The sequence below is a fragment of the Desmodus rotundus genome, chromosome 12 (assembly GCF_022682495.2).
Source record: "Desmodus rotundus isolate HL8 chromosome 12, HLdesRot8A.1, whole genome shotgun sequence".
Taxonomy (NCBI): Eukaryota; Metazoa; Chordata; class Mammalia; order Chiroptera; family Phyllostomidae; genus Desmodus; species Desmodus rotundus.
In genome coordinates this window covers 5,033,276-5,060,137 of record NC_071398.1, presented here as the reverse complement: position 1 = coordinate 5,060,137, position 26,862 = coordinate 5,033,276, and the positions used below count along the sequence as shown (strand labels likewise).

The window sequence follows — 26,862 nt, the reverse complement described above, 5'->3', positions numbered from 1 at the left end:
ATGTTAGATTTCATTAAGCAGTAATGGGGTAGCAAATGAGTCACAAATTACAGTTGCATCTGTTACTAGACGGCATTAGTGCCAAAATAACAGCAAACGCAACCATAGGGTTACGTTCATTAGCCAACCACGCTCGCAGCCAGTGCTTCCCTTTGTGTTTGGGAACTTGGGGGACCGTAGTGGGAGAGCAACCCCTTTTGGGGGCTCATTATTAGAGTAACTATGTCAGAAAGTCTAGTATTTCTTTCTGACTTTCTCATGTGTTTCCTCTGCTATAATATTGGTTTCCGTATATTGAATCTGCTAAGCACCTGAAGATGTCTCATTGTCCCTTGTGGCTTATGACCTTTTTATTTCTGGTGAGATAAAAAAAATAACAGGTGATAGGGTCTGCGTGTGAGGGCTGTGTTCTCTCCCTTCAGTGTGTTTCTGTTTTCTCTCAAGTGGTTGTGAACTGATATCATCGGTTCATAGTTTGAGTAATGAGGATTTTCAGTTCTAAATTAGTTCTCTTAACCAATTACAGCAGATTCAAATGATCTTGCACCAGTTCATTCTTCAAAAATGTTACTACTAATAAACGAACTGTAAATTTGACCCTCTGAGCTAAGAATAAAAGATAGGAGTGCCCCTCCAAACTCTTCACTCTACCAAAAATAATTCTGTAGACCTTGACCACCCCCACCCCCACCCCCAAGTCCAAGTTCTAGCTTAAGAAAGGTGGTTGGTGGGGTTGAGCAAAAAGGCCTGATTTACATCACAAAGCCATATTTTATAACACTACCTTGAAGAATCTAAGTAGCTACGAAGGAAGCAGTGCACTATTTGCTCTTAGGTCTTGAGAAGGAACACTTGTCCAAGTGAGCCACCTCAATGGAGTTAAAATGTATCTCTCAGTGTATCTCTTGTGCTCCTCCTCCAGGTCCTGTTTAGAAGTTGAGGACTGGCAGCAAATGTTCTGATAAATACATATCAAAATCTCCCTATAAAAGGAAATAACTCTCCTTGTAGTTTACATAAAAGCCCTGGAACCTTTTAATAGACGTCTGATGATAGTCCTTACAGAAAATGCTGCGTTGCAGACAGTAGCAATTTCCGCAGACGCATTCCTTGCGCTTGGGAACGTGTCAATAAGGAAATGGGAAAAGCAAACCACAAATTGAATATGACGCGTCTTATGTGTTGTGACAGCAAGTAAATACGTGTAATGTTCACTTCTGGATTAATGCTGTGCGCGCGCGCCGCGGCCGCGTCAGCATCTTATGAAGCATGTGGCTAATGCGAGCGGTCTTTGCTGTTTCACTAACGTATCAATAAAGGGGCAATTTGTTATATAGCCAAATCTAGTGTCGCTGCTGCTCCCGCTAACAACAGAGACAGATGTTGCTAATTAAGTCCGCATTAAAAAACTATTAATACTGATACGCCTCTAAAACCATATGATAATGAGACTTAAATCTTTAATCAGAATGATCGGCAAAACTTTATCTATGGCAATCTGGGCGTAAGATGTTTTCACTTGAGAAATAAATGTGTGGCCTAGCCACGTAGTGTTTTCGTGCAAAATCTTTTTCTCTCCGGGGGGAAAAGCACGATACAGGAACAGGGTATGAAAATTATCTGTATTTTGTTTCCTTCCAGCAGACGTTCCATACGCCCAGCCTCGGGGACGAGGAGTTCGAAATCCCCCCAATCACGCCTCCTCCGGAGTCGGACCCCGCCCTGGGCATTCCGGACGTGCTCCTCCCCTTTCAAGGCCTCAGCGACCCCTTGCCCTCCCAGGGCAGCGAATTCACACCCCAGTTTCCCCCTCAGAGCCTGGATCTTCCGTCCATTACAATCTCAAGGAATCTCATGGAACAAGACGGTGCGCTCCACAGCAGCGGGTTGCACATGGTAGGCAGCAAGTTCATTGCTTGAACGTTTTTTTGTCCTCCGTACTGCTCACGGTAAAGATCTGAGGGTTCCCGTTCTGAAACGTGTCCATGCCTGTGTGCCGGGGGACACGTGGGTTGTTCTTCCCAGTGCCGTGCACACACGGGCACCCGATCAGTCCCCGATATTTGACAGGAGAACGTTGGGTTGGTTGACAGTCACATGAAAGAGGATGACCCAACCAGATCTTTCCGATCGGAAATGATTTTTCCAAAAGTCAGATTCTTGGGTTTGGAAGCACCCAACCTTCCCTTGCCTTTGGTTCAAAAAGCGGCGTACTTGAGTCCAAAGGTTGCCCAGGCGAGAGTTTAGAAATGGTAGCCCTTATCGGGGCCTAGGCGTATTGCATTGGTGGGTGGGTTGTAACATAATGTTTCTGATACACAATATGCTCCTACCTCGAATGAAACATCAAACTGTGATACAGAGAAGAGGAAAAGCATAATCACTTACAACCAGCAGAGGAAAATACAGATTCAGTTACTGTGTGAAATATACCTAATTGTGTTATTTATTGTCACAAACATTGAATAAGGCACTCCAGAGAGCCAAGATTACTAATGCAATCATTTTGGTTCTGTTTTTCTTAGTGAGCAATTATAGTCAGCAACCACCAGCGTAAATCTGCTTAAGTATTTTACCTCTTCTGCTGGAATTTTTGTGTGTGTGTTTTTCACCATAGTATATAAAGCATTTCTGTCTATCCAGGTGGGGTACTGAGCAGAGATTTTAAAACAAGATCAATAGTTTGTAAGACTTTATTTTTTTTTTATCCCCAGTAAACTGAAACAGATGTGCTGGTATAACAAAAAACAAATCCCATTGCTTGTTTACATATTTCTCTGCACATTAGGACCATGCCAGTGGTGTCTGCTGGTTTCATTGTTAATTCCCCCGATAACAGTAGACAATTGCAAAATGTGTAGTGGATTAGTGTGCAGAGATTGCAGCGTGCTCTCTGAAATATAAGATTACTTTTCCAAATAGGATTGCGGCAACATAATTTTCTTTGCCTGTGATCTTTTGTGTTTGAGCTGAAACATCAGGGTTTTTATTTTTACTTTTTTGTGGGAAAAGAATGCAGCCAACAGTCGGGAAATGCCATTAAGTATTCAGAGACGTTCCCCGCCGTCACGAATAATTGTTTCCCATGGACTCTCTTACATTTTTGTCCCTTCGACACTAGAAAGAAGGATTCTGTCTCTCTTCCTCTCCAATCAGTCTTGCCGTGTTGTGCCTGAAAAATAATAAAAATAAAAAGGGTGTTTAGTCACCAAGAGAGTTACAGGGTTCACCACTCTTCATAGATGCTCAGCCAGGCTCGTTAACGTTACAGAAATAGTTAAAAGACCTTATAATGTGTGCTAAAATGTGTACTTTATTACATTGGTAAATATTTATTAATAATATAAGAATCTGCCTTTAAATTAAACATCTGATGAATCACTTTCCCTTAAAGCTATAAAACTGTTATTGCTGCTATAAAAAAGTGTAAAGGAGGCATTTTGACTATGAAATTTCATTTCATGGTCAATTGAATTTACTATATTGGAGAGAACTGAAGATGGAATCATAAAATAATTATGATATTCACATACACTTAAAGAACAATGCTTTCACGGACTGGCATTAGGAGAGAGGACTCAATTTTTAATGCTGCTTTTGTAATGTACTGCTAATCGCTACAGCAGTTGAATTATTTCCTTGATTTTTAAACGTATCAGAACATTAGCTAAGGGCAGGCTATTGTCAGGGTACTTCCCTGGACCTCATCACCTTTATTGGGGCCTTTCTAAAGTTTTGCTGAACCTGAATGATATTTATTTTGGCTTGAAACAAACTGATCTTGTTGAAAATTCTAGTGGAATTTCACCTTGAAGAAATGTCATGGGGTTTTAAATCACAAATGTTGGGAAAAATAAAATGTACCAGGACAGAATGATGATGAATACAATGTGTCGTTGGCTTTGTTCTATGTGCTACTTGACATGTTCACCTATAAACTTGAATTCAGAATTGCCAGAGGCCTGGTTAAAAATAGGCTGTGTCAAGGTTCTCATCCAGCTCCCTCCGGGTACCGAGTCGGCTGGCTCCATCCTAATGCACCCCGGCAGCTCCTCCGAGATTTCCCTCAGGAAGGTCACCAGAAAAATAACAAATAATACTTTATACCTCATGCATTCGGCGTCCCCCGTGCATGGATATTTCATACCTTCTGCAAGTAAGAAGTTGCATTATCCAAATGAATATGGCTGGCTGTTGAGGATTGCTATGGTGAATCAAGACTATCGTGCAAGAAAAGCCAGCTTGTTTATGTTGTATTAAACCAGCTTTTCTTCAGAGCTTCCTTGGTTTTTCCTTTAGGAAGAGTGACAGCTTGTCACATTGCTGATTAGCTGCGTTTTTGTTGGCAACAAGCACAACATGTTTATCTTCCTTAAATGTATGCCATTATATTTAAAAACAGAGCGGGAGCAAAAAGGGGGATTAAAACGAGTCGAAAGCAACAGACTCACAGATACAGAGAGCAGACTGACAGCTGTCGGCGGGGAGGGGGCTGGGGGCTCGGTGAAAAAGGTGAAGGGATTAAGCAGAAAAAAACAACAAAACTCCTGGACATAGACAACAGTATGGTGATTATCAGAGGGAAAGGGGGGGTGCGTGTGGGAGGAGGCAGAAGAGGATAAAGGGGGAGAAAGTGGTGATGGAGACTTGGAGTGGTGAACACAATATAGTATACATGTGATGTGTTATAGAATCATACCTATATAATTTTATTAACCACTGTCACCCCCCAAATTGAATACAGATTTAAAAAATAAAATAAAAATATTAAAATAAAACTGTAAAAAATGAGTCCAAAACAGGATTAGCATTCCCATTTCAAAATATGCAGATCATACTCTGGTGTCCAAAAATGACTTGTTGAAAAACTGCAAGTCGATGCATTTGTGACTTAAAAGAAGAACCTGCATGTGCCTGTTGTGGGCACGTGAATTCGAAAGCAGTGTGTGGCTGGCAAGTGGGAATCAACAGTATATCTGATTAAAAAATTCCTTACCTCGATGCGTTATCGTCAGTTCAGTTGATCATCTGGAAATTATTGTGATCTCCAAAAGATCGCAATCTGAAAAATCTACAACAAGCATGCCGACGGTTTTGGTTTTTTTTAACACCTCTCTGTAATCTGCCCAGCCTGCTGAGTAGCATTGACATCAGTAGTACATCAATTTCAGAAAGTGGATTATTTTTACTAGACAGCTATTGTGACATATTGGGTCAGTCATAAATGAAAGATATTCATGCAAGCATGCAATACTTGTAATGAAGTCTCACTCTGACCTTCTGTATGATTGATTCTGTAATTTAGTTTTCTCAGGCAGTGCCTGAAATGAAATGAAATCATGTTGAACAAGTTTTGAATACCCACAGTGCACCAGGAGAAGAAAAATCTACAGCCCTAGAGGCTTGAGAGAGAGCAGCTGAACGATTTATCTCTATGCTATTATAGCCTTTGCCAGCATTCAACATTCTTTTTTTTTTCCCCCTTATTTGGCTTAAGTACTTAATTCTGCAGGTAGCTGTAAATGGGAAAATAAAATGCTGTTCAGATTTAAAATGACAGGACAGGAGTACGTGCAGGGGACTGATAAAATATCTTGAATAGAACTGACCTTTCATGTAGCTGAAAGTTACTGGGGGATTCATCCTCATAATTACCATATAGATTATTTTTATTTCTTTCCTGCAATGAAACATTTCAGAGAGCAGTAGTGCTGATTGAATGAAAATTGAACTTGTTAACATTCTTTTCAGCTTAGCCTGTTGTACATAACAGAAGGTTAGCTTTGATGAATTTCAGAATTTTCTTTGATAGCCAAGAAACAGACAGTAAAATAATTGTCTCTAGTCTGATATTTTGGGGGCCCCCCCAAGAGACAATTTCTAAAACATACTGATAATTCACGTACTTTTTCTTCACATATTGTAGGTTGTGTTTAGAAGACCGACTTTCTGTTTGATACTGCTTTGGATTTAATTGTGGTAGCACGCACGTATGGAAAAAGCCACACAGCTGTTCTCATAATATCAAACATCGTGTTAGAAAATTGAAAAAGATGGACGTGAGGGAGGTGTATTTGAGTACGACCATCTTTGTACCTGTTAAGTAAAGAGAAAAAGAGAGAGAAAAGTCCCACTGAAGATAAGTAGGCAGAGAAGAAAACTCTTAAGCTTTTAAAACATTCATTAAGACACTTAAGTTGTAATCTAAACAGGTATCATTTCTGATGATCAGAAGAAAATAGAAATATACAAAAATAAGGCATCTAAAATATCGGGCTTAGGTTAGAGATTTTTGTTTTTCATAAAACCATTTGGTGTGGCTCCAATTTTGAAGGTGAATTCTTCTTGTTTTGACAAAATGACTCGCATGCCATTTTTATACTAAAAATGTTGCTTTAAGAGAAATAGCAGACTTGCCACTAATACCTTGTTTTAGTAATGTTGCCTAATGTGTTGCAGATAAAACAGTTATTTCATGGGTCATTAATGTGTTTAATGCGTGGAACGTTCTATTAAAACAAGCCCTTATTATTATGAACATGTCCGTTGCCTTCGGTTGAGTCCGCAGAACTAAATCCCACAGGGTGATTCCTTAGCCATTGGGGGCACTGCCAATCTCATGCAGATTGGGTAGTTACTTCAGGAATGTTTATTCGTGGTCAAGTTATGATCAGAATAGTTTTATTAGAAGTGAACAGTATAAAAGGCTTGACTGACATAAGCAAAGAACTCAACTTGAATGGTCTAGGACCTATCTGTTCAAAGTCTAGATGGTAAAATTGAAAACGTGTATTAACTTCCAGCAAATATTTACTGAGTACCTACTAAGTGCTTGTATATTGTTTCTAATAAGTAGAGACTGATTATACCATGTATAAGTTTTTTGATTGAAAAAATATTTTCAATATTTATTGATTTTAGAGAGAGAGGAAGGGGGAGGGAGAGAGACAGACAGACACATTGATATATTGTTCCACTTACTTATGCTTCATTGGTGGTTCTTGTATGTGCTGTGACTGGGGCTTGAATCTGCCACCTTGGTGTATCGGGATGATGCTCTAACCAATTGAGCTATTCAGCCAGGGCCTGAAATTGTTTCCTTGGTTACCAGTGTCTCTTTCACCTACTACAGAAAGTCACAGCATCTGATGACTACTTTAGATGCCCAGGCCACAGACGTGTGTACAAGGTACCTTTTAAAGAAAAGAAAATCCTTACCTGAGGATGTGTTGATTGATTTGAGAGAGAGAGAGAGAGATTCAGTGGTTGCTGCCCCCCCTCCACACTACCTAGGTAGGTGCCATGTCTGGGAATCGAACCCGTGACGTTCAGGTGTTCAGGATGATGCTCCAACCAACTGAGCCACTCGGCCAGGGCACATGCTACCTTTCTTCTTTCACCATAAACCAAATAACCTACCATCTAGAGCTTGAAATAAATATTCTTTATTCTTGGCCTGCTGACCCTGAACACACGAGTGCCGTCTTTAAGGCTGAGTTAACTTTAGGGCCATCTGTTAGAGGGGGAGTGTGCTCCAGAGTCCTCTGAAACCCAATTAGCTGTTGGGAAGTGACACGTGATGACTTGCTTGATGTACAACACTCAAGGACAAGGGCTGTGAGGAAGTTACGCCGTGATTTATTTCCCCGTGTCTCGTTTTCACCATGCAGCCCGCAGTTACCTCCTACACCGTAGTATTGCCAGCGCTTCCTAGCGGGTCAGGGACAGGAGAGACACCGTTTGATGTCACTCTGATTCCCGAATAACACTGGCGTGGTGGCGCAAACGTTTCTTCAGAGGAAGGAGAGTCACTCTCCGCACCTTTGCCCCATTTTCTTTGGTTCACAGCACTTGTCGCCCTGCAGAATGGGCCCCTTTGCCCGCCCTGTCCCTCCCCTATCTCTCCAGTCACTGTCGTCCTCGGACCTGGAAGAGTGCCTGGGCTGGAAAACACTGGGTTCTCCATAAATATTTTATTGGTTGGCTACATGAATGAATGCAAGGGCAATGAAAAGAATATTTAATTTGTTACGAAGAGCATACCTTGACTGCTAAATAAAACCGGACGGGCAGGGCTTTCAAGTATAAACAGCTGTAAAACTGGAATTCCTCTTTATGAAATTTTAATTTAGGACCGAATAAAATAATAAGCATGGAACTGGCTTCTTGTTAAAACAAAGGAGATACAGGGTATATGAGTAAAATACCATTAAGTGTTTTATGATAAACTCTTGAAAATTTTATTTTGCTAAGAAACTATTAATTAACTTCTGGGAAGACTGTTTTTCATAAAATGTCCGTGTGTAGGTATGCTTGATTATAACCCTCAGAGTAGTTATTAAGTAAAAATTATCTATTTCAGAGCAGATATTTGGACGAAGGTACACTTGGTGGTATGTAGGTGTGTAATTATCATTGGCATGCGCTTGGCATAGCTATTTGTTTCAAGGTCTGTTGGGGTTAGGAATACAGTACTTTTGCATAACTAGTGATTGCTGTTAATTTGGAAATAAAATTTTAACATTTCTATTGAACAGAACTAAATAATTGAGCATAACATCATTGGTTTGATGTTCATATTTGTAGTCCTCTGGTATTTATGAATAGGAAGCATTTTATTTTTACTGGTAATTGTCTAATTACTTCAATTCTCAAGAAGTATTGATTTAAAAACTAGCACAGCGTAAATGTATTTAGTCACACTCTAATATGTTTGGGTTATTTGCTTCTTAATTAGATATTATCTTCTATTATGAAAACCTAACGTTGGATCATTATTTGTAAAAGTATGTGGAACGTACATGAAAACACATTTGCGTATTTGATTTTAAACATTTTTTATGATAAAATCAACCCAGAGGGAAGTAAGCACCATCGTAATGAGCAAAAATAGATAATACAGAATAATAATGGATGATATTTAAAATTAAAAAAATAAAATTTGAAAGCCTCTATCTTGCTGGAAGTACAGGGGATGCCAGTGGGGGAAGGGAAGACTGCATGGAGGCAGTGGCCTGAAAGAATGAGTGAGATTTGACCGTGTACAGGAGGCTGGATTTTCTTGGTTTAGGAAATAGGAGCAAACTGTACCCATTCCTCGCCTCACCCCCAGGCCCCCATGTCTCATACAAAGTGTGGATGCGGTAATACCACCGTGATTGACACCAGTAAGGGTTGTTTTCATCCTTCAGTTCTCTTTCAGCCTTGATGAAGTCGAGGAGGGAGCCTCAGTGTGGGGCTGCTCAGGCCTTCATACCCACCCCTCTTTTGTTCTTTGTAAATAAGACAAAGCGAAACTCCAGCCCAGAGCCTAGGGCAGGGCCTTGCATTTGACGGTATTATTTTCCCCCCTCGATATTTCTTTGACCTTCCATGGATCGCTGGTGACCCCGTTTTTTTATGTACGCTAGTGAGCTCAAGTTTCCTTTTGAATATAGAATGATTCCGACTTGAACAGTTCGCTGACGCGATTGATGTTCAGTAACACACTTGGGGTTTGGGCGATTTAAGAAAATGAAGGACCACTCTCAGAAGTATCCATCCTTTGGTTTCCTGTTTAAAAAAGAGAGAGAGAGAGAGAGACTCTTTCATCAGGTGGAGAGAGAAGCAAGCCTCAGCTGAACACTCCCCCCACCGAGCGTGCACAAACCATTACGGCCTTGTCAAATCGTACTTACAGGCGAATAGAAGGCAATGAATGCACTTCTTACTAGGAGTGCACGACCTGCCCACGCTGATGGCCTTCTCCGATTGCAAATATTAATCCTTGGGTGCTCTGCAAGACACGGGCTGAGATGTTAGGCTATACACCTATGTTTACATTTGCACTTACATTGTTTATATATAAGTCCAGTTGTGTACCGTTGGTTTAGATGGGCTGCCCCCGAGTTCTGGTCAGTGTTCACTGGAATGAGTAAATGCTCAGGATAGAGACCAAGCCTTCCAGCCTTCGGAGGCATCCTTCAACCCTGAGTGAAACCCAGACTTCCCAGGACGGGCTGCAGGGCCTGTCACTGGATGGTCGTTACTCGTCTCTCCAGCGCCATAGCCAGGCTTGCTTTCTGGGGCCCTGTAGCACTGGGCTCTGATTTGTTACCCGTGATGGGCTTCCTTATCCCCGGGCCTACCTACGAGTTCTTCTCTGCCTCGGAGTCGCTTCCCTCTTTTCTGCCTTTGTTAGCTTCTGCTGTCCCTTTACACGTTAGCTCAGTGGGGCACCTCCTCGGGGAAGCACCCCCTGACCTCCTCACTGCGTGTGATCTGGCCCATTCCCACCTGTCCAACCCCACTGCCTTTCACTCTTCACCTTGCCTACCCGGCTCCCAGCGGTACTGGGCCCCTTCCATTTCTCCCACCTCAGACTTTGCACATGCCGTTCCCTCCACCTGGACCTCGCTCCTCCTCCTCTCATGGTTGGCCCCTCCCATCCTTTAGATAGCAGCTCAAATGTCATCTTTGAGAGACCTTCATGTCTATTTTTGAATAACCTATTTATTTTCTTCACAGTATTTGTCACATTCTGAATCTCATTCACACACACGTTTCCCATTTATGCAGACAAAACACAGGCTTTGGGCATGTTCTCCCCTCCTGACTCCCCCTTAACCATCTCCCCCAAGGTGGTTTCCTTTGCATTTGTCCAGTGAACTAGTTTGCAAATGAAGGAAAGTGTCCCCCCTCCAGGAGACACTTGCCATTGTCAGGACACACTGTGGTTGTCACAACCTGGTGTGGCAGGGGAGGCTCCTGGCATCTAGCTAATGAAGCCCTTCCCCCAACAAAGAATTACCAGACCAAAATGTCGATACTGGCCATGCCATTGAGAAACTCTTATCTGGTATTGTCAGTTAGAGGACAGAGTGAGACCAGGGAGAGAGTAGGGCTGTTCCCAAGTGACGAACAATTTATAGAAAACGATGCGCCTGACCCCCAGGTGTGACGCGTAATTGCGAAAGGGGTCAGAGAAGCTACCGGCATCCCACCCTTGTTGGATAGGGTGGCATCCGCCTCTTAGTAACTCAGCAGTGGCTTTGCCTTGCAGTAATCGTTGGTAACATCTCAAGATTTAATGTTAGTAACTGAGAATGATTTGCAAACAGGCATTATGTGTCTTAGGTTATATCTTAAGAATGAATGAACCTGTGGTACACATTTCCTTATCATGTGGTTACTAGTAGAAGAAACTGTGAGCTATTTCGAAGGAGTATGTGTGAATTCTTCTTGCCTTCACATTGTCACAGTAAATGTATCAGACCATTCTAAATTACGTCTACTTAGAGTAATGTGAAAAGAATGACAAGGTAGTTTTCAACAATGGGAGCATCTATATGTTGGGTCCTGTCACCTGGCACATAGTAGATGCACAATAAATATCTTTAAACAGAGCTGACATCTTTCTCTTTTTAACCGGAAATCCTAAGATCAAAGGAGACATCTCTTAAAGGTTACTTTTTTATGGAAAATGATCGGCTCTGTTAAGGATACCAAATTCCCCAAGGCTATTGGGAATAATCGGTTGTCCTAAAGGAACTGGAATCTTTGAAGAGACACTTTCCCGGGATCCATCTGAAGCACTGTGGGGATGGGATGAGTCACTCAAGCATCTGCCGTGCTGGGCTTCATAGGCATTCGGGTCAAGAGAACAAAGTAACTCCTCTGTCAGTGAGAACGCTGTGTAAGTCATAGATTCATGTTGTATGGCCGGGCCCGTTAAACCAGCGTGTTGTTACATAGTCAGAGCTGAAATACTTAATGTAAATGGACTCTGGAAATTGTAGACAATTTAAAACATTTAGCTTTTTAAGTCTGAAAGGCCTTTTAAAAAGCACTTTGCAAGATGGAACTGAAGAGTAAAGAGTAAGAATTAGCTAATGCCCAGGAGTGGGGGGTGGGGGGTAGAAGGGACATAAGCAAGCAAAGGAGGAACTTGAAAAGAACGTGGAAGAGTGAACAGTTTTGAAGAGAAATTGCTAACTGTGTGGTGGAATGCTAACAAAAAATTGGGACAAACTGAGAATGTAAAATCCACTTCTGCGACACGAGCCTGCAGTGGGACGCGTGCCAGTGGAATGGAATATTTTAAGAACGGCGGACGAGAGTGTCGTCGGTGAGACAAGGAGAGGGGGATTGTTCTGGTACGGGTGACACTTTTCTCTAGGGTTCCACAGGACATTGAAAACTCAGAAATCACTAAGAAATGGGACATTTATGTTTTTACGATTCAACCCTAGCCATTAGCTACAGACCGTTGTAACTACTCATAGGTTTCCTTTTTAGGTTTTCCGGATTAAAGTCTTTTGGTTTATGTAGTTTGCTTTGTGTTTTTGTACATGGAAAAATTCAAGATGCTCCCCCCTCCTTCCTCCTCCAGCCCTACTCCTTACAATGTAACCACTGCTTAGAATTTGGGTGCATACATTTTTCCTTTTGAAACAAAGAGGGTGTGTACTCTCAGTATTTTGCAACTTGCTGTTTCGCTTAGTGTCTCTGGACTATCACTCCAGGCCAGCGGTTCTCTAGGTTCTCTACTAAGCGCAGTTGTGTCCCACCCTGGGTGGGGGTGGCACTATTTTCACGGCTGGAGGGGACAGGGGGGGAAGTTGCTGTCGGGAAGGTAGAGGACAGGTTTCCTACAAAAGCCCTAGAAGTGAAGGACAGCCCCCGTGACAAAGAGGTCTCTGGTCCAATAGGTTAAGAGTCCAGATTGAGACACCCTGCTGTAGGTCAATACATATAAATCTAATTCATTATTTTAAAAAGCTTCCCGATACATTGCGGTGTGGTCATCATCATTACTCAACTAGTTCCCTATCGACAGCCATGGTTTTTTATTTAGTGGCATTTATGTACTCAATATCATCCAACCAAATGACCCCAACTTAGTTATTTACAATTCATCTGTTTCTTTAAAGGGCAAAACCCAGCCTTTTCAGAAAGACTCAAAGAGGACCGGTTAGGAATCCATAGGCTCGCGGATAAAATTAGATTCTGGGTCACTGTGAGTCAAGAGAGTTTGGTTTCAATACAACCCCAGACTCACTTTAAATGACAAGCCTTAAAGTGAGTCATTTGAAAAGTATGTCTTCATTTTTTGATTCTTCGGAATTAAAAAAAAAGAAAAGAAAAAGAAACAGCAACCGTAGAGCCTTTCAGATGACCCGGTGTCCTCTTTATACATATTTCTTTTTAAAGATTTCATTTATTTTTTTTTTTTTAGAGAGGAGAAGCGAGGGAGAAAGAGAGGGAAACATCAGTGTGTGGTTGCCTCTTGTGCACCCCCTCCGGGTGACCTGGCCTGCAACCCAGGCATGTGCCCTGATGGGGAATCGAACCAGCAACCCTTTGGTTCGCAGGCCAGCGCTCAATCCACTGACCTACACCAGCCAAGGCCTCTGTATACCTATTTCTAAAAATGCATTGGTTCATTCAATCATGGTGGGTTGAACAACAACAGCAAAGCAGGTTTAAGATGAAAAACAGGATATCCAATACTGAAGACATTGTCATGCAGAATGGGAGGGACCCTCTGGGTCCCCGCAGAGGGGCGAGCAGAGAGGGTGCCCCGGGCCAGCAGTGGGTGCTGTGTGCCTGCCCAGCCCCACGGCAGAGGCCTCCTGGGAAGGGTAAGGTAGGGTGTGGGTCTGTCTGCACAGAGCTGGGTCAGGACCAGAGCTGTGTGTGAGGAGACCGCCAGCTGCCGGTGAGCCTGAGGGATGGGCCTCTACTTGCTTCACCCCCTCCCTTGTCATCGCTTTCCTTAATGAGAAGCAAGGGTGGGAAGTTTCTCTTTCCTTTGCTAATAGTCTTTCAAAGTTATTTTCTAAAAGTCATCCAGGGACACTTCTGTAGTGAAATAGACTAGGCTGGATAATTGAGGCCTTGTACTTTTGACCTTTCACCTTTTTGGCATGAGTCCTTATAGTTAATAAATTAATAGAGGTCCTGGCATGGGTCAGACCTGTCAAAATCGCAACAGGTTAAATCTGAGGGACTGTGAACGTTAGAAGCTCATTGATTTATTTAAATTGAGGTATAATTGACCTATCATCATTAATAGTTTCAGGTGTACAGCATAACGATTCGATATATGAACATATTATAAAGTGATCACCACCACGAGTCACTGTATGATACGTAAATGAGTCACCACAGCCGTACATCGTTACACATTTTTTTCGGCGATGAGTACTTACTTCTAAGGTCCACTCTCAGCGCCTTCCAAACATGTGCTGTGGTGCGGTTAACCACAGTCTCCGTGTTGTTCTCACATCCCCATAACTTCTTTGCTTTATAATCGACAGTCGGCCCCTTGTGCCCCCCTTCACCCATTTCACTCGCTGACATGTGGGGAACCTAAAGGAGTGTCCTCTGTCGCTTTTGCCGTTGCAGGACCAGAGCCACACGCAGGTGTCCCAGTACCGCCAGGACCCGTCCCTGATCATGAGGTCCATCGTCCACATGACCGACGCCGCCCGCTCCGGGATCATGCCTCCCGCCCAGCTCACCACCATCAACCAGTCTCAGCTCAGTGCCCAGCTGGGCTTGAACTTGGGAGGAGCCAGTTTGCCCCACACGTCTCCTTCACCTCCAGCCAGCAAATCAGCGACGCCCTCCCCTTCCAGCTCCATCAACGAAGAGGATGGTGACGAATCCAGCAGAGTAAGTTCACTGCTAAGGATGGAACCATCCAGAGAATTCGGGACCACCCCATGCTCGTGTCTTTGACCTTCATTCACGGTTCCATCTTCTTTCTCTTCATGGATTTGGATTTATGATGATTAATTTTTTCCTTCTGCTTGTTTTCTGTGCAATGTGTATTCAGCCAGAAAGTGGGAGATCTGGCTTCTCCTGCTGGGTGTGAGGCATTGCGCAAGTCATTTAACTCTGGTAGGCCTGATTTTCGGAACGTGCTAAGGGAGGGCCTGCAGCCGACCTGCACCCTACACCTGCTCTGGGTCTAAGTTAATGGCCGCGTGGCTGAGTTTCATCCATTTAGTCCCCTTGCACCCATCGAAGGTGCAAGGCCCCGCCCCACTTGACAGCCTTGATTAAGTTCTAACGGTCTTACCCCTTTGCTTTTAGCGTGGAAAAGCGTAGATTACTTAAATATACATAGTTCGAATACAAACTTAGTTGCAGGCATGACTTTTCCGAATGCCTAGGAAAGCGTTCCATTTTATTCAAGTCACTTATTCTAGGTCCAGAGTTGCTCATTCCTTCTTTGTTAATTATGTGTTGTACACCTACTGTGTGCAGCGTTGTACTTGGTTCTGGTGGTATAACAACTTAGACGAGAGTTCCTACTCATGGAACTCCCCACTGGGTATGCAGAGCGTGGTGACAGGGAGCTGTGGTCACTGAGCGGTGTAACCGATGTCTCTGGCGTCCTGACATTCTGCGTGGGAGAGCAATCGTAGCACGACTTTATCGGGGAGGTGGTATTTGAGTTGGGTCTAAGAGGATGCAAAAAAGTTTGTGAGGCGGAAGACAGAGGCTGGCTTCCTGGTAGATGGAGTACTGGAAGTACAGTCGAATTTGTGGGTATCATGAACAGTTTGATACTGGAGGGGAAAGAGAGGAGTTGCAGAAAGAAATGGCTGAAACGTATCCGCCCTTCTCCCATTGGTAGTTGAGAGCTGATTAATTACTTCCATGATGGGATGGCCCAAGCAAATCTATGCTTCAGAAAGATAACTTTGGCTAGGTAGAGAATGCGTTACAGGGGGAGGGACCCGAGAAAAGGAACCCAATGAGAAGACACTTTTTATGAAGTGTTTCATTTTAGCAAAGGAAGGAGTGGACAGAAGGTGCCAGATTAGTGAGACGTTCGAGAGGGAGAACCAACAAGGTCTGGTGACCCACTGGAGCCAGAAGCAAGTGGGAGATAAACTGGGTTTTAGTTTGAGAGCCGACATGAACATAAGTAAATGAGAGGATCACCCCAGAAACACAGGAACGTTATTTTTTCCCCATTGGGAAGGGTTTGGCATGGGTTGAACTTGAGACGCTTCTGTTTGAGTCGAGCACTCAGTTCATTGTGGGTGGAACTGTAGACTGGGGACCGGGAGCACATAAACGTGAAGACGTGGGAATAATCGGAATTTCTCAGAGTCAAGGCCAGAACCCCAAGCATTGTTTATTTTTAAGTAGTAAAGGAAGACGAGAAGCTGGAGAAGCCCGAGAGGATGAAGAGAAGAGGGGAGGGGAGAGTGCGGTCATAGGGATTTCCAGCAGGGTTTGCTGGTGGATCGCATCCTCTCAGCCCCCCATTGGACCCAGGGCAGAAAGATGCCCTAACAGTCCCTGCGGCAGGTCAAAAATAGTGATGATAGAAAGGGGTGTCAAGGCACAGCCAAGTCACAGATGCTCATTACCCAGTTCAGGTGGACACCTTTCATTTCACTCACATTCCCACGGGCTTTAATACTTACCTTGGTGGCAGTCTGAAATTGTCTCGTCCCCAGGGAAATTGTCCTGTGACGCCTAAGCTCGCTCCATGTTAAGCGAGGGTCTGGGGTTTATGTGAAGACAAGGAACCCAGTTTACCTTTGCAGCAGCTTAGCTGAGAAAGGAGGATTAACTTTACCGTTGATTATGTCTCTTTGGGGGAAAGCAGTTTCTTCACCTTTCCCAACCTTTTGAGCCCCAACTGCAAAAAAGTTTCTTTAGGAGAATTAATTCTGAGCTTTTGTTTAAACCATGAGATTCTTCATTTCTGGTTTGTTCTTAAAAGGTAATGACGATCAGGGCTAGTCAAGTTTGTCCAAGAAGGACGCTGAGAGTTGTCGATATTTGAATGTCATTTTACAGAGAACGAAGTCAAATTCATCTTATTTGGAAGAAGCGGCCCTGGAAATTACTTTCCTCTTGCCATCGGAGTGTTATTGTTGGGGCAAATAGTGCCACATTTTTTCCAGGAAAATAATATAGATGTTGGACTCAATCAGAAAAATCTGTGTATATATATATTTTTTTTTATCTTGTGGCTCAAGTAATATATTTTCATTGAAGGGAAACTTGGCTTCAGCTGAAGCTCTGTCTAAAAGGCATCTGCCTCCTTTGCAAGTTAAGATTCATTAACTGGAGTCGAACAAGTCTCACTTATTCTGAGAATTTAGATAAAAAGACTGAGGGCTGTAACATTTTATTGAATCGTGTGAGTTATCACAGGTGGCGTTTTGGAGGAAGCTGAAATATGGCTTACCCCCATCTGAAGTATGCGAAGTAATTGTACACGAGGGAGACCCCCCAAAACCTGGCATTTACTTATAAAACATTATGTATTTATTCTTGTGTATTTAACCCTCAGTCACTTTCCAGGTATTCTCCATTCGATGCAAAACACCTATCAAGACGTTTTTCCACTTCTCAGAACAGTTTTTGAACTCATCGATTTTGATGCCTTTTAGTGCTTCTGCCATTTTCTGTTTCACCTCTTCCACATGGGCAAAATGTTTCCCTTTAGGGACTTTTTTCATCTGGGGGGGGGAGTCATTTGAGGAGAAATGGGGTGAATAGGGAGTGTGGGATACAGAGGTCATGCCATTTTGGGGTCAAAAACTGCTGAACACTCAGCACAGTGTAGGCAGGTGCACTCATACATCACCCACCCTGAAAAGGGCAAGTGCGTTGAACAAGTCTTCAAAAAAATTCATGGGAGCCAAACACAGCCTCTCACAACACCAGCCGGTGCCCTGATACAGATGGGTCCCTAGAACACTCACGTAACGGGGGACGCCTGCACTTCACAGAAGATAATTCTGGGTTTTTGGGGGGTCACCCTTCAGGAGGTATGGATATTGTTACCACTCAAGGGGTGCAAACAGTCAGTCCTCCTAGAAGTAGACTAGCAATTTCCCAACACTTTGAGGGTTCCATGCTCTCAGAAGACACATTACTTACCCCGTCCCTCCCCAAGAATTTCGGTAATTGGATTAAGTTCCAAATGACCCTCATTTGGAAAGTAATGATACTCTTGGAAAATTTGAATTAGGATTGAAGACTCAAGGCCATTAAAAACCAATCTGTTAGTAGCTTGAATCTACCTCTGTTGATCTTGCTTAAGACTGATTTTGTCAAACATTTCAGTGTTCTGGGCGAAGTTAGCTGCAAAATTATCTTCAATACAGCATATTATAATCCAGGGGGTGAAACCAGGTCGCTAAGTCATGCCTGCTTCTCTGACACATGTATCATCTTTGAAACTAGGTGGTGGTAGCAGGTGAATCCAGAGGTCAGTGGTTTATAGGGCTGGAGGGCTGTACCCCAATCATTTCTATGTTTTTAAAAAAATTTTACCTTCTGTTCTTGTTTTAAAATAATTTTATTTATTTATTTTTAGAGAGAGAGGGAGAGACACATCAATGTGTGGTTGCCTCTCACGCATCCCCTACTGGGGACCTGGCCCACAACCCCAGCATGTGCCCTGACTGGGAATCGAACTCCTGACCCTTTGGTTTGCAGGCTGGTGTCAATCCACTGAGCCACACCAGCCAGGGCTCTATGGTTTTGACCTCTCAGAGCTCATGTTGTGAATAAGTGGGAGCACCTGCGTGGCACTACTGTTCTGGGCAGGCTTGTTTACCGTGTATAATAAAACTCTTCTCGGTCTCCGTTTTAGTCTTGGTGAGGTTAAGATCAGCTATTGCCCTATTCCAGGATTTTAATTTTATGAAGAGGACCAATCTTTTTTCCTATCTTCAGTTAGAGGAGTTTTGACATTTTTACATTTCCTGATGTCCTATTCTTTAGAGAGTTATTGTTTTGGAAAATAAGGATAACCTTACCCTATCATGCAAGCTTAGGGCTTGTAGCTAATTTCCATTGGAGTTGCTGGAGACCCTTAGCAAAGTAACATTCTGGTAAACTAAAAAATAAGACTCAAAGCGATCATGTCAGACCCATTGTACATATGGCATGTGACTGTGGCAAGGGACCGTACCTGAGTATAATCAACATCCTGAATATTATTTAGGTTTACTTCTAAAACCCCTGAAAATGTAAACTATTTTGTGTATGTATACATGTATAGCCTAGCGTGTGTGTGTGCACGTGTGTGTGCGTATGGCATCGCCCGGTATGGAGTCTCCTGCTTTTCATTATTCATAATTGCTATTTAGAGCATATGTTGTAAATGTATTGAAGATTCTTCTGGATCTCATTAATCAATGTTCTAAATGCTAATCTCTGCTGTCCAGTCAACTCTAGGCAAATTCACCCCTCCCCTGCCCTGGGTGGTGATTCATCTGTTGATGACGCTTCACAAAACCTTAAAAGAATAATTATGGACCTGAGTAAGTCTTGCTGCCTTCTCCGCAAATACATTGCAGGCGGTGAATTTTTTTCATGCTTTGCAGGCCATTGGAGAGAAAAGAGCCGCTCCAGATTCTGGCAAGAAGCCCAAGACTCCCAAGAAAAAGAAAAAGAAAGACCCCAACGAGCCTCAGAAGCCAGTGTCAGCATACGCCCTGTTTTTCAGAGACACGCAGGCTGCAATCAAAGGCCAAAACCCCAATGCGACCTTTGGAGAGGTCTCAAAAATTGTAGCATCCATGTGGGACAGCCTCGGAGAGGAACAAAAGCAGGTAAGGCCCAGCTCCGTCATGGCCGCGATACTAAAAAGTGGCCAGAGCGGTTCTTACATCTTTTCCAAGTGACTTCCTTCCCTTGATATGATCGCTTCCCACGAAAGCCTTTCTAAGCTGTGGAATTAAAACAACACACACACACACACACACAAATACAAATGAATGACCGCAGACCACTGGCCAGTTACATGGACTTAGTTCCCATAGGGCGTATGTTCCGAACCCATTCAGAGGAGAGTTGGAGGAAATCCAAGCAGTACCCTGCAAGCATACACTTTTGATGGTAATCTCTTCATTTGAAACAACGTGGAATATTTTCCCCCTTTGTGCAAAAAGGGTCCTATAAAGCGATGAGGACCGTGCCGCCGGCCTTCCCTTTGATCATCTCTGAACTCTCGTGCTGTCCTGGTGGGTTTCCAAACTTTGAAGCCGCCTCTGCGTGTCTCATTATTTTCCCCGGGCATTTGAAATTTTATTCCAGGTTCATTTGAAAGCTGGGCAGTGTGAGAAGTATTGAGAAATTAGCCCAGCTGGTGGGAGACACTTCCTCAGGGCCCCGTCTCTTCTTCCCCGAGCAACTCCCCCACACGGTGCAGAAGAAATGACTCCTATAGGGTTAGTCCTCCCTCGGCTCCTGGCACGAAAGTCCAGTGACCATTAATAGGAGTTAACTTTCCATAGCTGCAGAAGAATAGACTCCTATTAGGAAGAACATAGAATACTTGTTTCAGGTTCGGAGAATGGAAAGCCCTTAATTTATTTTTGTTCCCCCAAAGTGTGAAATCGGTTTTACCAGCTGGTTTTGTTGGGATGGTGCGACTGTCGAATTTGCCTGTCTGTTTGCAGTGAGCTGAGTTGCTGTGTGATTTTCTAGCCCAGAAAATCGTAATCCTCAGGGTCTGACTGCTGCACCCAACTTTAAACTCGGGAGGGAAAGACCCTGTGCTTTGGTCCAACACCCAGCCGTCAGTGTGTTTGCGGAACACACTGGGAGGTGCTTATGTAACTCACGGGTCTCACCGATGGCAGTCTCCCGTGTTTTACCATGTATGACTAGTCTTCTCTGCAAAAGGAAACCAAGGTCCAGAAGGCCTCCATGTCTTCACACGCTCTGCCTATCGTTGGCACTTTAATTCTATGACTTGGTACAGTTTAGAAATGTGTTGGGGGGTAAGAAGACATTGATGGAGAAACTTGTTACTTTCTATCATTTCAACCACTTGCAGCACAGTGTATTCTTCTTGCTGCCTTAATTTACCTTATTTTTCAGACCGTAAGACGCACCTAGGTTTTAGAGGAGGAAAATAGGGGAAAAAATTTCGAAGCAAAAAATGTAAAATATTTAATTAACATAAATAACATAATATTTCACCAATGGCAATGTAAGCTACATTCGGACTATAAGATGCACCCCCATTCCCCCCCAAAATTTGGGGGGAAAGGTATGTCTTATATATAGTCTGAAAAATACAGTACTTCCGATGCATGAGGCCTTCAGCTGTTACTCTCAAGGAATCTATGCTACAACCTGAAATCTTTTTCTCATTTGCCACAGTAAACATCAGATTTGTGCTGCAAGGAGGGGACTGGGTTTTGTTTTGGGGTGTGTGTGTGTGTGTGTGTGTGTGTGTGTTTGTTTACGTTTATCAAAGCCACAGAAGCCAGTGTTTTATGTGAGTTGTGTGAGTTACTTAGTGACCTAAATCCTACAACAGTTATTTGATGGTTCAGCATTTGTGGTGCTCACTGTGGTCTTTCAACAGGTGTACAAAAGGAAAACAGAAGCTGCCAAAAAGGAGTACCTGAAGGCCCTGGCTGCATACAGGGCCAGCCTCGTTTCTAAGGTAAACCCATGCTGGGGCGGCCAGTCTCTGAAAACCCTAACCCTAACCTTAGCCCTGACTATTGAAAACATAAATGCAACTCCCTGCAGACTTAACTGAAAAGCCTCTTGAATAACTTGTACATTTATCTGTTGCCATTATGAATTCATGGCGTGATGGCATGAAAAATATGATAAATTGAACTAATTTAAGCTGTTAAATCTAAATTGTTTCCAAAGGATTCACTGGTTTCTCTCTATGTGTGTTGAAGCTATTTGGACAAATTTTAAATAGCTTCTTATTCTTTCTTCCCCCCAGAGGCAGAGATGCATGTTAATGTCCCCTTTTTAAACTGGGAGGCATGTTTGTCAGGCATGTTTGGACACCATATCATAAATTTCCCAATGGCTACATTATTGCAACAGGGGAGGTTGCATTTTTGACCAAACTGTTCCGCATCATATAAATAAATAAACCTCATGATTATTTAAAATAAAATTAAGCTCCCAGTTCTGAAAAAAAAGACATGTATATGTATTATACATAGAGTATACAACGGACCCTGATGTATTACAAAGTGCGCCAATATCCCAGAGCAAATGTCAGTCCAGATTATTATTACCTTGATCCAGAAGGAGCCTGAGCTTTGCATTGTATTATTTTAACATTTAATTACCTTTGTCTTGAGCCTTCCTAGAATTTAGAGAGGCTTTGGGGGAGGATAAATTGAGCCAAGGATTTTTATCTGGATGAACCCCCTCCGGCGAGCAGAGGTTCCATTCCATTGTCCTTGTTTTTACCTACAGGACCTCAGGGCGTGGTAGGCTTGGTGGCAAAGCCATTTGATAGGGTTTATTCCATGGTTCTCTTCTTCTCCCAAATTATGTCTTCTTTATGTTAAGATCGACCCTGGGCAGCTGCTCAGAATCAGATCCAGAGAGGGCCTCCTGTCTTTGACAGCTGGCGGACCACTTTCTGCATCTTTAGAAAGAGGAAACAGTCCAATAGCAAAAGCTCTTTCTGAGACTCTGGAAGATGAGCTGCAAAAGACATGGTACCAGTTCTGGCCTCCGATTTCTCGTTGACAGAAAACAACCAAATGTGGTCTATCAATATTCAGAATCGAGGTGTAGTTGACGGGCAATTAGATAGAGTGAAGTGAATAGAGAAACGATGTGCATGTCCTTCCTCGGCGGATTATTTATTCATTCACTTACCCAGAAGCAGTAGAGGTGATCTTTGTGCATTAGAGCATGAGTAATTGACAACACGTGGATTTCGGCCAAGAGCCAGTAAAGCAAAAGGTAGGAAGGAAATCACCAGGGTGATTGGCTTATCAGCTCTGTGGCTGCCTTACAAGGGGAAAGTTAACAAGGTCCACATTGACTATAGAAACTGGATTCAGAAATAGTTCTGAATGGAATTCAGCAACTCCAAAAAGTCAATAGGAAGGGGTGTTATAAGAATAAATCTAAAATATTGTATGTTGGTTTGTCTATTCCTCAGCTAAGTGCAGTTTAAGGGCGCCCTGCATTTATATTCAGAGACCTGGTAGGAGCTAATGCAGTCCGTGGGTGTAAGTGTAGAACAATTTCAACCGGGACCACAGGTGTGAAACAGCTGCTGATATGCTGACCTCACAGGAAGAAGTGGTTCTGGTTTGGGACCCCACAGTCTAAAGAGGAATGGCGGCCCCCACCATGGTGAGGACGGAAAATCAAATCATGTGCAAGTAATTGAAAGAGTCAGGAACGCGAGGATTGGGGAGCTTACGATGTTAGTCTCAGGTGTGAGGGAGGCCTGCGTTTCATCTCTGAGCCCTAGCGAGAAGCACTCCTCCAGGGAGCAGTCTCCACATTGGAGACAGTCCAGCCTCCACACTGGAACTAACAAGTAGGGTTGCGTCCTGTGCAAGGATGACTTATGCTTCTACAGTCGGAGCAGGGCGGGGGGCTCACTGTCTTATGCTGTGACTCGACTGTCACTTCCAGTCTCCGCCACAAGCAGAAAATGAACGGGAGCTTCTATTCAGTGACGCCATCGGTCATGACTATTCCTACATTCAGTGGCTGTCCTGACATCAGAGTCACTTCTCAGGTTCCTCCTAATAGTAGGCTTTATACATCCGAGTAATAAAAATCTAGAAGTAAACATTCAAAATCATTTGAAGAGAGTGGCTATCAGCTTGATGGTTCCATGGGGTCCCCATTACGCCTCCTCCAAAGCCCCCTGGTTTTGTGAAGAATAAGAAGAAAAAATAGTCTTTAAGAAGAATCATTCCAATCACTGTTGCATTAATAAAAAATATGTTTCTGAGGAGGTAATTCTGTGTTTTTAGTGCAAAACATAATAGGTAGTTTCTCTCCACGTTGACTCCCAGATTGGTTCTTTGTAACAGGTCATTCAGTCACGTGAGTTCCGAGCGTTCTTCCCGCATCTGTGGCTGCTTTGATACATTCTAGAAATCTTGGCCAATAGTTGGTAAACTAAACCATTTCTAACATTGTAAAGTACTTCAATTCAGTACCTCTAAGGAATGCAATTATGTTCTTCTTCTATTCAACTGAGCACTGTTACAAAATAATCACGCAAATGCGGGGCTTTGACGCGTTCCGGTGGCAGTAGTTGTTAATGAAAATTGCTGATGTTTACTAAGTGCTTCCCGTGGGCCAGGCACTGTTCTACACGCCTCACACATGGGTGCTGATTGAATTCTCACCACCTGTACACAAGACAACTACCACACAACCCCATTCTGTAGATAAGGAAACTGAGGAACCAGTGGGTGAATGAACTTGCCCAGCGTCAGAGTTGCTAAGTCAGAGGTTTGAGAGACAGTGGTGTGGAAGGGGGCAAAACTTCCCGAGACCTCACTTCTACCACATTCCATTGAGCAGAGCAAAGGCACAAGGCCAGCCCCGGTCAAGAGGTGGGGAATTTGATTCTATCTCTGGGACAAGCTAAAAAGTCACACGACCAAGGGCTTGAGTCCAGGGAAGCATGAATCATGGTGGCCATACTGGAAAATACTTAAATATTTTAACCACGTGTGTGTGTTAATATTTTGGACTTCTCTTCCCCAAACGCAGGCAGCCGCTGAATCAGCGGAAGCCCAGACCATTCGCTCTGTCCAGCAGACCCTGGCGTCCACCAATCTGACATCCTCCCTGCTACTCAGCCCTCCGCTGTCTCAACACGGAGCGGTGTCGGCAGCACCTCAGACTCTGCAGCAGTCGCTCCCTCGGTCAATTGCTCCCAAGCCCTTGACCATGAGACTCCCCATGAACCAGATTGTCACGTCGGTCACCATTGCGGCCAACATGCCATCGAACATTGGAGCCCCGCTCATCAGCTCCCTGGGCACAACCCTGGTGGGCTCAGCGTCCTCCACCCAGGTGAGCCCTTCCGTGCAGACCCAGCAGCAGCAGCTGCAGCAGATACAGCAGCAGCAGCTGCAGCAGCACCAGATGCATCAGCAGATCCAGCAACAGATGCAGCAGCAGCATTTTCAGCACCACATGCAGCAGCACCTGCAGCAGCAGCAGCTGCAGCAGCAGATCAGCCAACAGCAGCTGCAGCAGCAGCTCCAACAGCAGCTCCAGCTGCAGCAGCTGCAACACATGCCACACCCATCTCAGCCTTCGCCTCGACAGCACTCGCCCGTCGCCTCTCAGATGACCTCCCCCGTCCCTGCCATCGGGAGCCCCCAGCCAGCCTCCCAGCAGCACCAGTCGCAAATACAGCCCCAGGCACAGACTCAAGTATTACCGCAGGTCAGTATTTTCTGAAGACACGTGTAGCGGACGGATGGGCACGTGGAGGCGAGTGGGGGCTAAACCATCTGCAGCTGAGACTCGAAAGTCGGTGTTGGTTCTGCAGAAACGTGGAACAGATCACATGGTCCTCTGAAGTGTCTATTAGATAGGCAATAAGAACTACAGTGCAGCGGAGCATCCTCTCGAGCTGACGCTCTACCACTTTGTTTTTAAACAAGAGAAGCTGTGCTCTTTTATGTGATGCCTTTTTTATTTATTCAGGCTATACCTACAATATGTGAATCGAACTGTTCCACGAATCCTGGGACATACCGAGGACTATAAACTGGCCTCTCTGAGTCACAGAACATGGCCTTATTTCTCCAGGAGTGAATAAACCGCACTTCCAGGCTGTGGGAGCTCACGAAACCCTAACAATCAAAAGCACAGTTGTAACTACCTGAATATGAAGATTCCTGTTTCATACAAACATTTGTATGACGTGAATAGTTGATGGCATTTTTTTGTCATGAAAAAAATAATGTAAATCACAGACTTTTGCCAAAGGTCTTATTTTTTTCCCCCTAAATATCTCCAGAAAAAAAAATGCAAGTGATTAGATTCAGTTATTGACTCATTTCCACTTTTTACCCGTGACTTCTCCAAACCGAACCACAATATATGTCCTGACAATATATCTCTGACCGCTGTTAGCCCGTTATACGCATTCCAATTAGAGGAAAAGAATGTGAATATTATATTCTGTGTTTTGAGTGACAAGTTTCGAAAAATAAAAACACTGTATTTTTCAAAGGGAAATGAACTTAAATGAAAACAGTTATTACAAAAAGTGAAGATTTAAAAAAAAGCAAGAGTTTTTATTATGATGTAATACTGGTAGAATATTTAAAAGGTGCGCCACCGTGAATAATCAATGTAAATATTTTCTTTCAAAGTTGTAAGTTTTCCTCTCACGTGTTGTAAAGTTTTCATAAACGAGGCTTTAACGTAAACCCTGGTGACACGAACCGTTCATTGCTACGTTGCTTCTTGTGTTTTTATGCTGTTTTCTACTTTTTTATGAGTTACGATAGCAGCAATTAAGTTGTTTGTATTTTGCTTAACGAAAACAAAAATGCTTTTATCTTGCTATAGAATAAACACATTTCAGTAAAACCCGTGGACTGTATTTTGATGCAACAGCCAGGAAACTGTTCACTTTTCAAATAAAATGATATGTCACATTTCACTTTTGGTTCCTTGAATAAGTATCAGATGGGGAAATAGGCCAAGATACCAACTTTTATTTGGGCTCAAGCTCGTCTTCCACTTTCAATTGGAAAAAGGATACTTGTAGCTAAGAATTTGCATGGCATGGCTCCACACCAGGGCTCTTGAAAACAAAACGAAACATTGGAAATAGTTTTGTAAATTATCTCTTTGTTAAAGTGCAAGGGGGAGGTAAGTACAGAGGAAAAGCACTTGTATGCTGGTATTAGGGGCTAGAGCTAGCTGGCTTGTGTTGTTATTGCTATTAAAACTGAGGGTGAATGCTAATTCTTAAGCCAAAATAATTATTTCGGTGCCCATTTCTTCCCCCCTTTTTCTTGCTCTTTACTGGCTCCTCTTTGAGAACAGTGTGACCACTATCCCCAGTTGTCTTGCATGATTAATTACAGCATCTGTCGTGTCAGAAGC

At 43.4% G+C, this 26,862-nt stretch overlaps 1 protein-coding gene across 3 annotated transcripts in view; it reads left to right on the top strand.

The window, feature by feature from the left end:
* The window catches only part of TOX3 (TOX high mobility group box family member 3), a 98,541-nt gene extending 72,140 nt beyond the window's left edge, over positions 1-26,401 (top strand). The window contains exons 3-7 of one of the 3 annotated variants that reach the window (XM_053916195.1): positions 1,645-1,896; positions 14,389-14,658; positions 19,356-19,583; positions 21,350-21,430; positions 24,499-26,401. In XM_053916195.1, coding sequence (XP_053772170.1) covers positions 1,645-1,896; positions 14,389-14,658; positions 19,356-19,583; positions 21,350-21,430; positions 24,499-25,197 — 1,530 coding nt within the window. In that variant the 3' untranslated portion in view covers positions 25,198-26,401. Of the gene's footprint in view, positions 1-1,641; positions 1,897-14,388; positions 14,659-19,355; positions 19,584-21,349; positions 21,431-24,498 lie in introns of all 3 variants that reach the window. The other 2 variants (XM_053916194.1, XM_053916196.1) reach the window with 2 other exon arrangements.
* The last annotated feature ends 461 nt before the right edge of the window (positions 26,402-26,862 follow it).